Here is a 13,508-nt window from a genome sequence, read left to right as displayed (position 1 = left end):
ACTCCACTGACCTGGGAGTAAGCACCATTGAATTCAGTAGGTCTTACTTCTGAGTAAACATGCTTAGGTTTGAACTGGTGTCACTTATGTCTCAGCCTCACTATATTAAATGATCTCCCCTCATTGACTTGCAAGAAATCACTAACATTAAAAGAGTCTTGGAACAGTATTTTCCAAGAAAAGATTACCGGTAAGTTTCAGGTCATGACCTAAGAATATTTACTTCTCTTGCCTTCTATGTCTCTACCTTACATTTATTAATTCATTCATTGGAACAGAGAAATACAGCTTTCTTCTTTTCCTAAAATTATTTCTGTCAAATTAGCTGAACTCTTCCTTTTCCAACCCATCGTTCTTTATCTTCCTGTGAAATCCCATAAATGTCCACTAAAAAATGAGTTCCATGGGGCTTACTCACAGGGAAATGTGTCTTCTTCGGTGCTATTTTTCTAGAAAAAGAGGTGCTGGAACTCACCATGGAAGTCTCCCCTGTTCTCTTCTAATGGCAATGGCAATGGCACCCACCTGAGAGGTGCCAGAACCAAGTTCCAGCGAGTTCTCGTTGGAAAAGAAAAAGCCCTGCTCTTAATGATCCTTCTAGGACACGGGGATCATCAATCCTTCCAAGAGGTAGGGATATTAGACCCAGCTGGGCAAAATCTAATCTTGCTTGCTACTGGTTTAAAATACTCAGATGACAAAATAGCTAAGGATGGGGATGAAACAGAGATTAACTGTTTTAAGAATGAATCGACCTAAAGAGGGTGACTCTAACTCATATTTCCTTTTATTATTGATGACAAAAAAACCCTGTTTAAAGCTACTGTTTGCATTGGGAGGAAGCTCCCTGCCTTTCCGATTTGGGGGACTCAAGAGCTGTTCTTTCAACTGTACAGGTGTTTATACAGGTACATACTGATTGGCAATAGCAAAGTGAGTGGTCCAGTTCCATAGTTGCTATTGGGCATGAGAGCAATCTCTGTGCATTTCTAGCAGAAAAGGTGCAACTATGTGGGTGGTTTCATGTGCACCTGAATCAAATAAGGCAGAGGAGGGTTGACTCAGTACATCTGAAAATGACACAGTCAGATTCTGAGCATAAACAACAGTTATCAAGTTCTGATTGTGGACTTTCTAGCATTATCTGGCTGGGCATATTAAAGGTATAATTCTGGCACAGTAGTTGTATCATCTAACTCAGAGTGGCTGCTGAGCTCATCAGATGGGGTCCAATATGTTATAACTAGAGATGCTAGGAATGGTACTTTAGAATTTTTGGCATGCAAACAATGTGATCTACCAATGAGCCACGGACCCTTTCGAAATTTCCCAGGCTTTCCCAGCTGTGCTACTTGAGATCCTTCCACCAGAAACCTCAGAAAATTAACCTCTAGTACTGAGCTGCTAGGGAGTTTAAAGAGAAGCAGATGTGATCTGAGTGAGAAGATTCTATCACTTTTCAACAGTAACAAGGGCTTTGGGCAGAGTATTGTTGTTGTTCAGTCGTTCAGTCATGTCCGACTCTTCGTGACCCCATGGACCAGAGCATGCCAGGCACGCCTATCCTTCACTGCCTCCCGCAGTTTGGCCAAACTCATGTTAGTAGCTTCGAGAATACTGTCCAACCATCTCATCCTCTGTCGTCCCCTTCTCCTTGTGCCCTCCATCTTTCCCAACATCAGGGTCTTTTCTAGGGAGTCTTCTCTTCTCATGAGGTGGCCAAAGTACTGGAGCCTCAACTTCAGGATCTATCCTTCCAGTGAGCACTCAGGGCTGATTTCTTTGAGAATGGATAGGTTTGATCTTCTTGCAGTTCATGGGACTCTCAAGAGTCTCCTCCAGCACCATAATTCAAAAGCATCAATTCTTCGGCGATCAGCTTTCTTTATGGTCCAGCTCTCACTTCCATACATTACTACTGGGAAAACCATAGCTTTAACTATACGGACCTTTGTCGGCAAGGTGATGTCTTCGTTTTTTAAGATGCTGTCTAGGTTTGTCATTGCTTTTCTGTCTAGGTTTGTCATTGCTTCTCTTGGGCAGAGTATTACACCTACTGTATTAACACAGAGCATATACCAAGAATGAGCTATATTGGATGCAGCATTCAGACTTTTCAATGAAAGCAAGGTTTAAATGAAGTAACCACTTCCACCAGGACATATTCTCCACAGTGAGCTTGCTTACATGTTTTGTTTGCAGTGCAGGTAATCAGGATGATCCCCAAGGAAATTTGGTAGCTTATAGTGCTCTCTCCTTTCGTTTCTAGTAGTTCATGATTAAAACCCTCTCCTGCGCTGCGTGATCATTCATGGCTGTTTAGTGGTAGATGGGCTGCTTTTTGTAATATGTGAACAATCGGGGGCTGCGGTCACATATCGTGGCACCAAAGCACCGAGAATAAGCCTTCTGCATCTTTCGCAGTGTGTGCCACATTAGGTGCCTAATTTGATTTGGGACCTCTCGGTGCTGCTGTAGCACATACTACAGCAAACATCATCATCACTTTGTGTTCAGCAGCTGGCAGCCTCACTGCAGAAAATGAAATCCTGAACACCCACACACCTGGTTTTAGAACATCTGTTTGTCTTGCAGCAAAGACTCAAAATGGATCTGCAACAAATTGCCCCTAATAGGCCCAAGTTAGTTGCAAAAGACTCAGAATCAGCAGAAGAAGGTGAGCAGATGACCTACAAGCAGGGCTGGCCTACTTCTCTAATGCTTCCTAGCTGCCTTTAAATTAGGGCTGCAGTTAGCTTAATTGGCAAATTAATTAACTAAAATGTTAGTTGATTAATCAGCAAGGGCCCCCTGTAATAAGTCAGGCTGCTAATGAAGCAGAGACTTAACCTATTTTTGAGCCGATTTGGCGAGATTTCCTGTGACTGCTATACAGGTAATACATAAAAGTTTATTAACATTGAACGGTAACTTTTGTTTATTGCAATATTGTGCTTCTTTTTTTGGAAATGTTAGTTATAATATGCAGATTTAATTAAACGAATTAACCAACTAATTGATTTATCAGTTAAAAAGCACCAGATCAATTCTTTAAGTGGTTGATAGCTGGCACTTTCATTATACATTCCTCTTCAATTAGGCCTTTGGCTGATGAATATCCTAAACCCTTTTAAATAAAAAATAAAAAATAAAAAAATCCTTCCAGTAGCACCTTAGAGACCAACTATGTTTGTTCTTGGTATGAGCTTTCGTGTGCATGCACACTTCTTCAGATACACATGCAGATACTGCATGCACACGAAAGCTCATACCAAGAACAAACTTAGTTGGTCTCTAAGGTGCTACTGGAAGGATTTTTTATTTTATTTTTATTTTTGTTTTGACTATGGCAGACCAACACGGCTACCTACCTGTAACTGGAACCTTTTAAATATGTTTGGGGGGAGGGCTATTGGTTTGGGAGGGTTGTTCTTGTTTTTATCATGTATTTTGTGTTTTTATCATGTATTTTGTGTTTTTATCATGTATTTTTATGTTGCGAACCACCCTGAAATCTAAGAATGAAGGGTGGTATACAAATTTAATGAATACTAGTAACAGTAATAGTGTAAGCACTCCCCCTCAATGTAATACTCTCTTTGAGGCATGAATTTGCAGTAAAAAGTTGTAAAGTGTGAACATTTTACTTATGCAGAAGGAAAATGGGTGCAAATCAACATTTGCTTCAGAGTATATGAGAAGTAACTCGACAAACAGCAGGCTAATTCTTGATGCTGCTTATTGAACAGGAGTAGAGGGGATCAGCTCCAGAAATTAATACTCCTCTGAAACCAAAGCTATTTTCTTTCATGCCTCCACCAAGGCTAGGGAGCTTATGACATAAATCCTCTTAAAACAACCTCAGGAACACATTTTTGCATAGGTTGCCTAGCCTTGCAACTCAAGGTTCTATTTCAAGAGCACAACTTTCCATACAAAAGTCAAAACTCTGTGATATTCTTTTCAACTTCACATGGGAGAGGCCTTCCCCCAGTTCCATAGGGACCTTCAGGTTTCCGAAGGTTCCCTTCCACCTTAGTCTGCACATACCAAGTTCCAAATAAGGATATTAGAGAAAGAGGCAACGAGTCCTTACCTAATGTCTGCCCGGCGAGTACTCTCCCATTCTCCCCCAGGACAGCTGCCCGTGCGTGCCTCTCGTTTGAGTACTGTACAAATGCATAGCCCTTGTGAACAGAGCAGCCCACCACCCTGCCGTACTTAGAGAAGATGGTCTCTACGTCTGACTTCTTGACCACTGCTGTGTTGAGGTTCCCAATGAAGACTCTGGAGTTGATGGACTTGGGGTCATTCTTGTTTGTGATGTTACTCGTCTGCACTTTCAGTGACATCTTGACACCTGAGTAGGCAAGATATAGGGAGGGTCAGGAAGGGACCGGAATCCTAAAGGAAAAGAGCCTGGTGGCACCAGGCAACGGTGGTCACATGGGATTAGAGCAAAATGATCTGTCAAAAATATGCAGAGAACAAAGTGAACTGGTGACAACCAATGTCTGTTTGTCAGGTGTTATTCATGCAGAAACTAAATCGTCACAGAGCCTGAGGAACAGTGGTCTTGTGGCACCTGAGACCTCACTCAGGCCTAATTTTAGGTTTATAGTATCCGGGCTCTGAATTGTGGAGGTTTTTTCCTTATTTAGGAAAGAGGTCCAATCAGTAGAGAGAAATATTCCCTTTCTTGGTGTCTTTACTACAGAATAAAAAGAAATAGGTCACAACCACACCATGCATTCAAGGCTCATTGTTTTCCCCAAAGATTCCTGGAAACTGGAGTTTAAGAATACTGGGAAATGAGAGGGAGTAAACTACAGTTCCCAGGATTCTTTGGGGGCAGCCATATGCTTTAAATATATTCAACTCAACGGGCACTCTAACAGAAGCCAGTTGAAGGGCTCTTGCTAGTGCAAGGAGTGTTTACCCCCTCTCCTTGCCCCATGCGGTCACATGCCTCCCCCAAATATTGTCAGGAGAACCCTGAGAAAGGGCATAGGAGAGGAGGGGGTCCATTCCATCAAGCAAGCAGAAATTTTGTGCTGGTGGAACAATCAGAAAAGCATAACATTGATTCCCTCTCGCAGTGTGGATGCGACCATAGTTTCAGATTAGGATTGCCGCATTACAATTTGGGGATCCTCTCTTTTGTTTTCAGGTCCACCAATGAAATGGGAGACAAAACATTAATTGTTTCTCCTTCTCATTCGACTCCCCCCACTTTTTTTTTTCCTTTCTCACCTGCTGAATAGCATCCTTGGAGTTATCACAGCAAAAGAAGTCAAGAGAGGAGGGTAAATACAAGAATCTGAGGGAATTCATGACAGGTGATGTTACACAGTGCTTCATATTTCCCACTATGGGCAAATGAAAGAGCAAATCTCAATCCACTCCTCCCATCAGCACTGGCACAATACTGCCTGGGGTGATAGACAAGATGGCAGCTCATCCCTTTCCCACTCAGATAATAAATTCCATGTACAGAACCCAACCTGACTGGGACTTAAATTTTTACTTCATCACTGGTTGCCTCCGCTGTACCTCAGGGCAGGTATAGGACTGACAATGTGACAGCACAGTTCTGTCATCCAAGACTTTGCTGGCCCTGCCCACTCCTCAGCATTTGCTTCCTGAGGCAGTTGCCTCACTCTGCCTCATAGTACGACCAGCCTTGTCCCTTTCTAATGGGTCTCTAAGTTGCCATCTGTATTATACATTTAAAGCAGCACTGTACTACCTGAATAGTCATGGCTTCCCTCAAAGAATCCTGGGAGCTGTAGTTTGTCAAGGCAGCTGAGAGTGGTTAGGGGACCCCTATTAATTTCATGCAGCTACTGCTCCCAGATTTCCCTGGGAAAAGGAATTGACTGTTAACCCCATTAGGGACTTAGTGGGAATTCCTTGCTTCGGTGGCTGTACATAGAATTACTACTTCAGAAGGAATGCTACTAATAAATACTAATACATAATAATACTCTTATGATAGAAAAGAGACAGTGGGACAGCTGCTTGAGTAAGGTGGTGGATATTCTTGGGTGTCTGCCCAGACTGAACAGAAACACATCACAAAAAGAGAAGGATCTCTGAAATCTTATCTGAACCATCCCAGTTATAAGCAAAAGAATGGGCTATACTATGAAGCTTGCTTCATGCTTTCTTCACACACAACCATTTAAGAAGCTTTCAGTACACCCTGACACCTCCCCTATTGTGAGAGCCCCTCCTTGGAAGACTGAGATAGGGACACGCCAACTGCATTCAAAGAGAATTTTAAAACCCTTTCTCTCAAATGTCTCTTCTCCGTGAATCGTAACCCTCTCTGCTGAAAGTTGCCTCCCGGGGATGTGAGGAAGAGGGTGTTGAACAGCCCTCTGCCTTCCAACACTCCTCTCCCCTCCAATTTCCACCGGGGGCCCTTCCTGATCCTGTGGGCCAAGGGGCAAGGCCTGTGTGACTTTCCACCACCTCCCACGGCGACGAACAGCACACCCTGAATGCGCTTCATTTTACACCACTTTGGTCTTCCTTCCCGAGCCGTTTGCAAGATTGGCTCGAGTAGCTGCGAGAGGCTGTTCTCTGGCAAAGACTCTTCCGCCTGCCAGTTCGATTGCACTGGGCTGCGGCGAGGAGGACTGAGCCCCGTTTTCAATATGCAGAGCAGCGCTGGCCTTGGAATACCATCGGGCATGTCAAATTCACCTTTCCCACTCCTCTCATGCCTTCTGCATTATTCATGCCCCCCGGATCAATCTGAATAGATCTGAGCAATGCATATGCAATCCAGACAGAGCACGGAGCCAGACTTTATAGCTTTAGTTTTCCATTTTTCACTCCCACAATGCAATGTCAACATGGCCTGTGTCAGTGGCTCAGCTCCCAGTAGGTAGTTCTTTAAAAAAACAATCTGAGCTGTGAGACAAGATGAAGGTATTCATTTCTCCTAGATACACCATCTTTCTAGTTATCCTGGGATGAAAACTTTCATAGGCTGTGCATGCATCATGCACTTAAAGCACACCCCTCTGAAATAATTCCGGGAACTGTAGTTTGCTAAGGACTCTGGGAATTGTAGCTCTGCGAAGAGTTAAACCCCCCCCCACAGAATTATTGGGGTGTGTGCACTTTAAATGTATGGTATATACGCAGTCTTAGGCACAGTGAGGCCGGCTTGGCACAAGGAGCAAGGAAGTGTATGATTGTGCATGAATATGTGCAAGGGGCACAAGCAACAGCAGTACGGTACTAGTAGTCCCCCACCAATATTGTTTTAAGCAAGGCTTTGGGAAAGGGGATATGCAACGAGGCTGGGATATCTGACGCAGCTTTAATATTTCATTAGCTGCTTTCTAAAGGAAATGTTTCTTTTGCTTGTTCTGAAATAAGGCTGCAATCCACACAGGAGTGTGTCTGAAACAAGAGGAGGCTTATTTCCAAGTAAATGTATGTAGAATAGCACGGCACAACCATTTTTTGAAGAAGAAAAACACACCAAAGTTCTTTTTGGAGCAGTTGGGATGATTGCAACAGCATTCCATGCAGCAGATTAACCATTCAGAACATAAGTAGAGCCCTGCTGGATGAGGCCAATGGCCCACTGAACCCAACATCTTGTTCTCACAGTGTCCAAGTGGGTGCCTATGGAAAGCCTGCGAGCAGGGCTTGAGTGTAACAGCACTTCACCCCTGTGCTGTTAATTATAAGAACTACTATTGAGGTCTGAATTTGCTTTCCCCCCTCTCCCCTCCCCCTCCCTCTTTTCCTTTTGTGTCATGTCTCTTAGATGGTGAGTCAGTAGGCAGGGACTGTCTTGCTTTATGAATGTCAGTGGTTCTGGGAGCCTTTTTGGCTGAAGAGCTGGGTAAACAAACAAACAAACAAATATTGATCTAAAAGGCTCCCTAGAGACCCAGTGTCCATGATTTCCCTAGGCATTTTGCTCTTTGCTCTTGCAGGGTCAACATTTGTACTTGGTTTCCTTTTTTAAAACAGATAAAGTTTTTTTCAACTTTATCTCAAACTCTGCTTAGCCAAAAGAAAGAATCATTGACTCTGACAAAGGGACAAGAGGTGGGGCAGCTTGCAAGCATTCTTGGAGGACATAGATGATCTGGAATAATAGAACCATAGAATCAGAGTGGTGGAGTTGGAAGGGACCACAAGAGATATCTAGTCTAACCCACTGCAATGAAGGAATCTTAGATCCATTCCAATCTGGGTTCAGGCCTGGCCATGGAAGAGAGTCGCCCTTGGTCACCCTGATGGATGACATGGATAAGAAAACAACAACCCAAGCTTGGATCCTGACAAGATGGAGGCACTGTTAGTGTATAGCTCCCATGTCTGGCCAGTTGCAGCCCCTCTGAAGGAGCAGGTTTCGCAATTTGGGGGTGCTTCTTGATCCAGCTCTGTCACTGGAGACTCAGGTAGCCTCAGTGGCAAGAAGTGCCTTTTATCAACTGCAGCTGGTTCAACAGCTACTGAATCAAAAAACAAAGCAACACAAGACCACAGGCAAATATTTTGTCGAGAAAACTCGTACGTAACTTTTATAACGTAGTAAATGAATATAAGCGATTTATAAAGTTGAGATAACTCGTACATAACTGCTATAATATAGTAAATGAATGTAGGCAGTATATAAAATATTAGTTCATGACAATGCGTCTGGAATGTCTCTGCTAAACCATAAAATGTAATATTCCCACGAAGCTGTAGTGGTGAAGAAACTGTAAAAAGTATGGATTCCAACAAGGCTGAAGTGGACAGGACAGCGTTTCCGAATAAACATCACTGTTTCGATGTAACTTCTTCAGCAATATAATGGATAACATTCATAGCTGTCAAGTTTTGGATTTGAAAATAAGGGATCAACAGCCTCACCTATCCCGGGGACAGTCACATGGCAGTGGTGGGTGGAGCCAGAAGCAAAAGTGGGCGGCACTGGTGTGAACGCGCGCAGTAGGCTTACTGTATTTTGGAAATGCTGCCCGTGGGCTACGACACCTGTAAGCACGGGAAATGGCTCCCGCTTGCTTTGAGGCTGCAAGGAGGCGAGGTCTTCCCAGTCCCTGGCCAGCAGGGGGAGGGAGAGGAGCTGCTTCCTTTGAAAAAACGGGAAATTAAAGGGATATAAAAAAATAAGGGATAGCAGCGGGAAACTGCTTGAAATAAGGGAGATTCCCGGGGAAAACAGGATACTTGACAGCACTGATAACATTTTCTAAGACCCTTCTCTTCATAGTAGGCGTGCTCAGGGCCTGTGGTCTTGTGTTGCTTTGTGTTTTGATTCAGCATTCGAGTTGCAACACAGGGGTTTTTGGTTCAACAGCTACGGCTGTTCCTGGGCCAGGAAAGCCTTGCCACAATAGTTCGCCCACTGGTTACTTCAAGACTGGATTACTGCAATGCACTTTATGAGGGGCTTCCCTCGTGCTTAATCTGGAAGCTGCAGCTAGTGCAGAATGCTGCAGCACAATTGCTGACAGGAGTTGGATCTTGTCAGCATACGACACCTGTGCTCAGCGATCTGCACGGGTTGCCGACCTGCTACTGGGCCAAGTTCAAGGTGTTACTATTAGTATACAAAGCCTTAATGACTTGGGACCATTCTACCTTCATGATCACCTAACCCCACATGTGCCCACTCAACTGCTTTGATTGGCAGAACTGGCACTACTGCAGATTCCACATAAAACCCGTCCCACATTTGTAAGGACTCAATCGTTTGGTGTGGCAGCACCTGCCCTTTGGAACTCCCTGCCCATTGATATCAAGCAGGCACTTTCACTGTATTCTTTTTGGTGCTTGCTAAAAATATTCTTGCTTAGAATTGATGGTGTGAATTTTAATCTGTTTTAGTATTTTAACTTTTTGTATGTTTTAAAGTATTGTGATTTTTTCTTGATTTTATTTTTTAAAATCTTTTTTTAAACTGCTTTAATTTTTTTTTTACAATCAAGCAGTGTATAAATGTTTACAAAATAAAAAAATAAATAAGCGAGCAGACTATCCGCACACCCTCTGCCCTTTTCTATTTTGAGCAGCTCCAGCATTGATTCCTTTCACAGCAGGCCTTCATCAGGTGCCATGTTTTGGCTTCCCGTCTGCTGCATCTGAAAAGTGAGCTTATCACTGAATTTCAGCATCTGATATGTTTTCATTCTCTCTCATCATCCCTATTCTCATGACAAGCTGAAAGAGAAGAAAGGGAACAGAGTGAGTTATTTCTCACTCAGGGAGCTCGAGTTTTCATCAAGCTTTGACCTGATTGATTGCAAAAACCTTCCGGTCACTTGTTAAAAGCCCCAGTGAATGTGTGTTGCTCTCCATCCCACCCCCACCCCCAAATGAATTATAGTTTGTCCTGGCAAAAGCATTAGCTTGCTTCTCTGAAAAAGTGGCGAAGCAGTACTTCCAACTGCACAATGACAGCTGAAATCTAATAAATATTGCACAATTAATGAAGAGATTTGACCCACCTAGGGAGAGGTTCACTGTCGAGTTGAAAACCATTGTGAGGCCACACCCTAAAAGACTTACATAGAGTTTTGATTCAGCCAAAACGATGTGTTAATAATCGTAATAATAGTTAGTAATTTGGCTTATTAGCTGCTTAGTACAAAAGAGTCTCTAAGTGACATATGGAAAATTAAGGACACTTCTAGGCTGTTGCTATTTTGGGGTAGGATTCAGTTACGCACCTGCAAATTCAAGTTGTGCAATTATAGCTGATTTGCAGCTCTTGCGAAACCAACCCGCTTCCCCCAAAGGCTGGACTTTTTGCAATAAGGAAAGTGATGTGGAAATGCGCAGGAAAATGTGGGATAGCACTTGCACCATGTAACCTCCCTGTAAACAGAGCAAATGCTCAATAAATAGATAATGTTGTTTAAACAACTCCAGATGGATGCTCAATAAATAGGTCATCTGATAGCGCCCCAAAAGCAAAAGGCGTAGCATAAAATAAAAAATAAAGCCATTACAATGACCATAAACAGAAAAAAACTATCCCAGAAGAGAACTGCCTCTACTAGTGCTTTTTGTGGGATGTTATCACTATTCACAGAAATCCTTCTTCTTATCACCACCGACTCTACACCAAGCAGCTATTTACCGATAGTTGCCATCATGTAGCTGGAGAGATGCCCATTTAATGCTCTTGCTGGTGTGAAGTATAATCCACTGTGGTTGGAAAGGAGAGCAACAAAATCAAGTTTTAACAAGCAATTGGAAATAAATATAGAGCTTCCATTGGGGGGGGGGAGCGAGGCGGCTTCATGAGTCAGGACCTCTGTGGGCTTTAAAAAGGGTGACTGAAGGGTTAAAGAAAAATCATCCTGAGCATGTGCTAAGAGTGCGTTAAGATCTCTGGGTGGCCTTGATGTCCCATTGCCAGCAAAGCTACATTATGTGGCAATGTGAGAAAGGGGCTTTCTGTTTGGTAGCACCCCAGTTATGGAATGCCACCCCCCCCTCTGAAGTATGGCTTCTTTCATTTTGGTGTCAGCCCAAAACACACTTTATTTACTCAAGCATATATTGTGTTGTTGCTGCTGATAAAAGGTAAAGGGACCCCTGACCATCAGGTCCAGTCATGTCCGACTCTGGGGTTGCGGCGCTCATCTCGCTCTATAGGCCAAGGGAGCCAGCGTTTGTCTGCAGACAGCTTCCGGGTCATGTGGCCAGCATGACAAAGCCGCTTCTCGCGAACCAGAGCAGCGCATGGAATTGCTGTTTACCTTCCTGTTGGAGCGGTCCCTATTTATCTACTTGCACTTTGACGTGCTTTTGAACTGCTAGGTGGGCGGGAGCTGGGACTGAGCAACAGGAGCTCACCCCATTGTAGGGATTCGAACCACCGACCTTCTGATCAGCAAGCCCTAGACTCTGTGGTTTAACCCACAGCGCCACCTGGGTCCCTGTTGCTGCTGATAGTCTAGGCTTATTCATACTCAGTCATTTTATATTGTGAGTTATTTGCTGTGTGTCTACTTCTGCAGATGGTGGCGTGGAAGTGAGGCACCTATTATTTAAGTAGATTGTTTTGGTGTGCTTGAACCCTGGTCCTGGGATCAGTCTCAGTTAGCTCAGCGTCTGAGGTCTCCAGTTCAGTTCCTGCCATCTTCAGGTAGGGTCGGGAATAATTCCCTGTCTGAAACCTTGGAGAGTCTGTGATGGTCAGGTTTGACAACATTGAGCTAGATGATGTAGTTGGCTGCTTAGGCCAATCACTCAGATCACCCAAGTGGAGAAAAAGAGACATTAACTTGTAACAAATCTTGGTTGTAATCACAAAAAATATTGCAATTTCAGTAAGTCAGAACCAGGGCTTATTATTCATATAGCAATTATGACCAGCTAATTTCAAAGAATGGGCCAACCAATTAGAAGCTTGGGCAACAACACTAAGTGATGTTAAATCAGCTGCTTCTGTGTGCATTGCCTAGATTCCAGCGTCTTGTGCAGTTGAGTGCAGGTTTCTGCTTGGCCAGTAGGTGCCGCTGTTAATTTGGGAACAAGCTTCTCCCTGGCTCAGCTGTTTAGGACTCTGATTTATTCTTCAAAGCTCTCCTAGCCCTGGAAATTACTGTAGCTGAGACTGGAGCCTAGTGCCCTCCAGATGTTGTGGACTGCAGCTCCCATCAGCCCCAGCCAGTGTGGCCAAAGGTCAGGGGTGATGGGAGCTGTAGTCCAAAACATCTGGAGGGCACCAGGTTGGGCTGAGATAGGAAAACAAACTGAGAGCATCCACTGCAACCTCCTACCCTCCTGCCGCTTGCTCTCACCTTCATCCACCCAGGTGTGCTGTGCAACAAGAGAGAGTGCACAGTATGGATGACATGGACCACAGAGGGAATCTTATCCATGCCAACAGCAATTAGAATATTCAAGGTGTGTTGCTTACTTCCGGAAAAGGTAAGATGAGATATAAATGCAATAGATTTATTTTCTCCAGCTGAATTGTGAACTGCCTTGTTCCTAGCATGCTACCTATAAAACACCACTAAACCTGATCTCTTTGAACAAATGATAAACAACAGAAGAACCACTGTGATCACAGTTGAAATGGAACTCGTTTTTTCTGCCTAAAGAGTTTATGGTGTTACTGGGGTATCTATTCAGAAGGCATGGATTTTTTTTTTAAATCAATTAATAGGTTCAATTAACTAATTAATGGATTGTTAACTAAAAATAGAGCTAGGATTAATCAGAGCTTGCCACCTGGGCTCTCTCACTACTTCAGCTGGGAACCTGCCAGCTCTGGGACTTAGTGTTTCCCATTCTCTTCTCGTCTGCTTTGCCACCTGGCAGCAGCTGATGGAGAGAGCTACCAGCTTTTAATGGTGGGGCAGACAGATTAGCCTACCAGCCTCAGCCCTGATGGAGCAAAAAAAGCAGAGGAAGTTCTACTCTAAACATGCCAAACAGCCATGTTCAGAAGCAGTATGCCAATGAATGCCAGATGCTGGGGGATGAAGATGCTTCCTTCTCTCCTT

At 43.8% G+C, this 13,508-nt stretch overlaps 1 protein-coding gene across 3 annotated transcripts in view; it reads right to left on the bottom strand.

Annotated features, from left to right (window-relative positions):
* Positions 1–13,508, bottom strand: part of RALY (RALY heterogeneous nuclear ribonucleoprotein) — a 195,586-nt gene that overhangs the window by 30,643 nt on the left and 151,435 nt on the right. For all 3 annotated transcript variants that reach the window (XM_033153295.1, XM_033153293.1, XM_033153294.1), the window contains one exon: positions 4,097–4,360. In XM_033153295.1, the coding sequence (XP_033009186.1) occupies positions 4,097–4,352 (256 nt within the window). In that variant the 5' untranslated portion in view covers positions 4,353–4,360. The remainder of the gene's footprint in view (positions 1–4,096; positions 4,361–13,508) is intronic.

This window comes from Lacerta agilis, chromosome 6 (genome assembly GCF_009819535.1).
Source record: "Lacerta agilis isolate rLacAgi1 chromosome 6, rLacAgi1.pri, whole genome shotgun sequence".
Classification (NCBI taxonomy): domain Eukaryota; kingdom Metazoa; phylum Chordata; class Lepidosauria; order Squamata; family Lacertidae; genus Lacerta; species Lacerta agilis.
The sequence above is the reverse complement of the archived record's forward strand: the minus strand, read 5'-3'. Positions and strand labels throughout refer to the sequence as shown.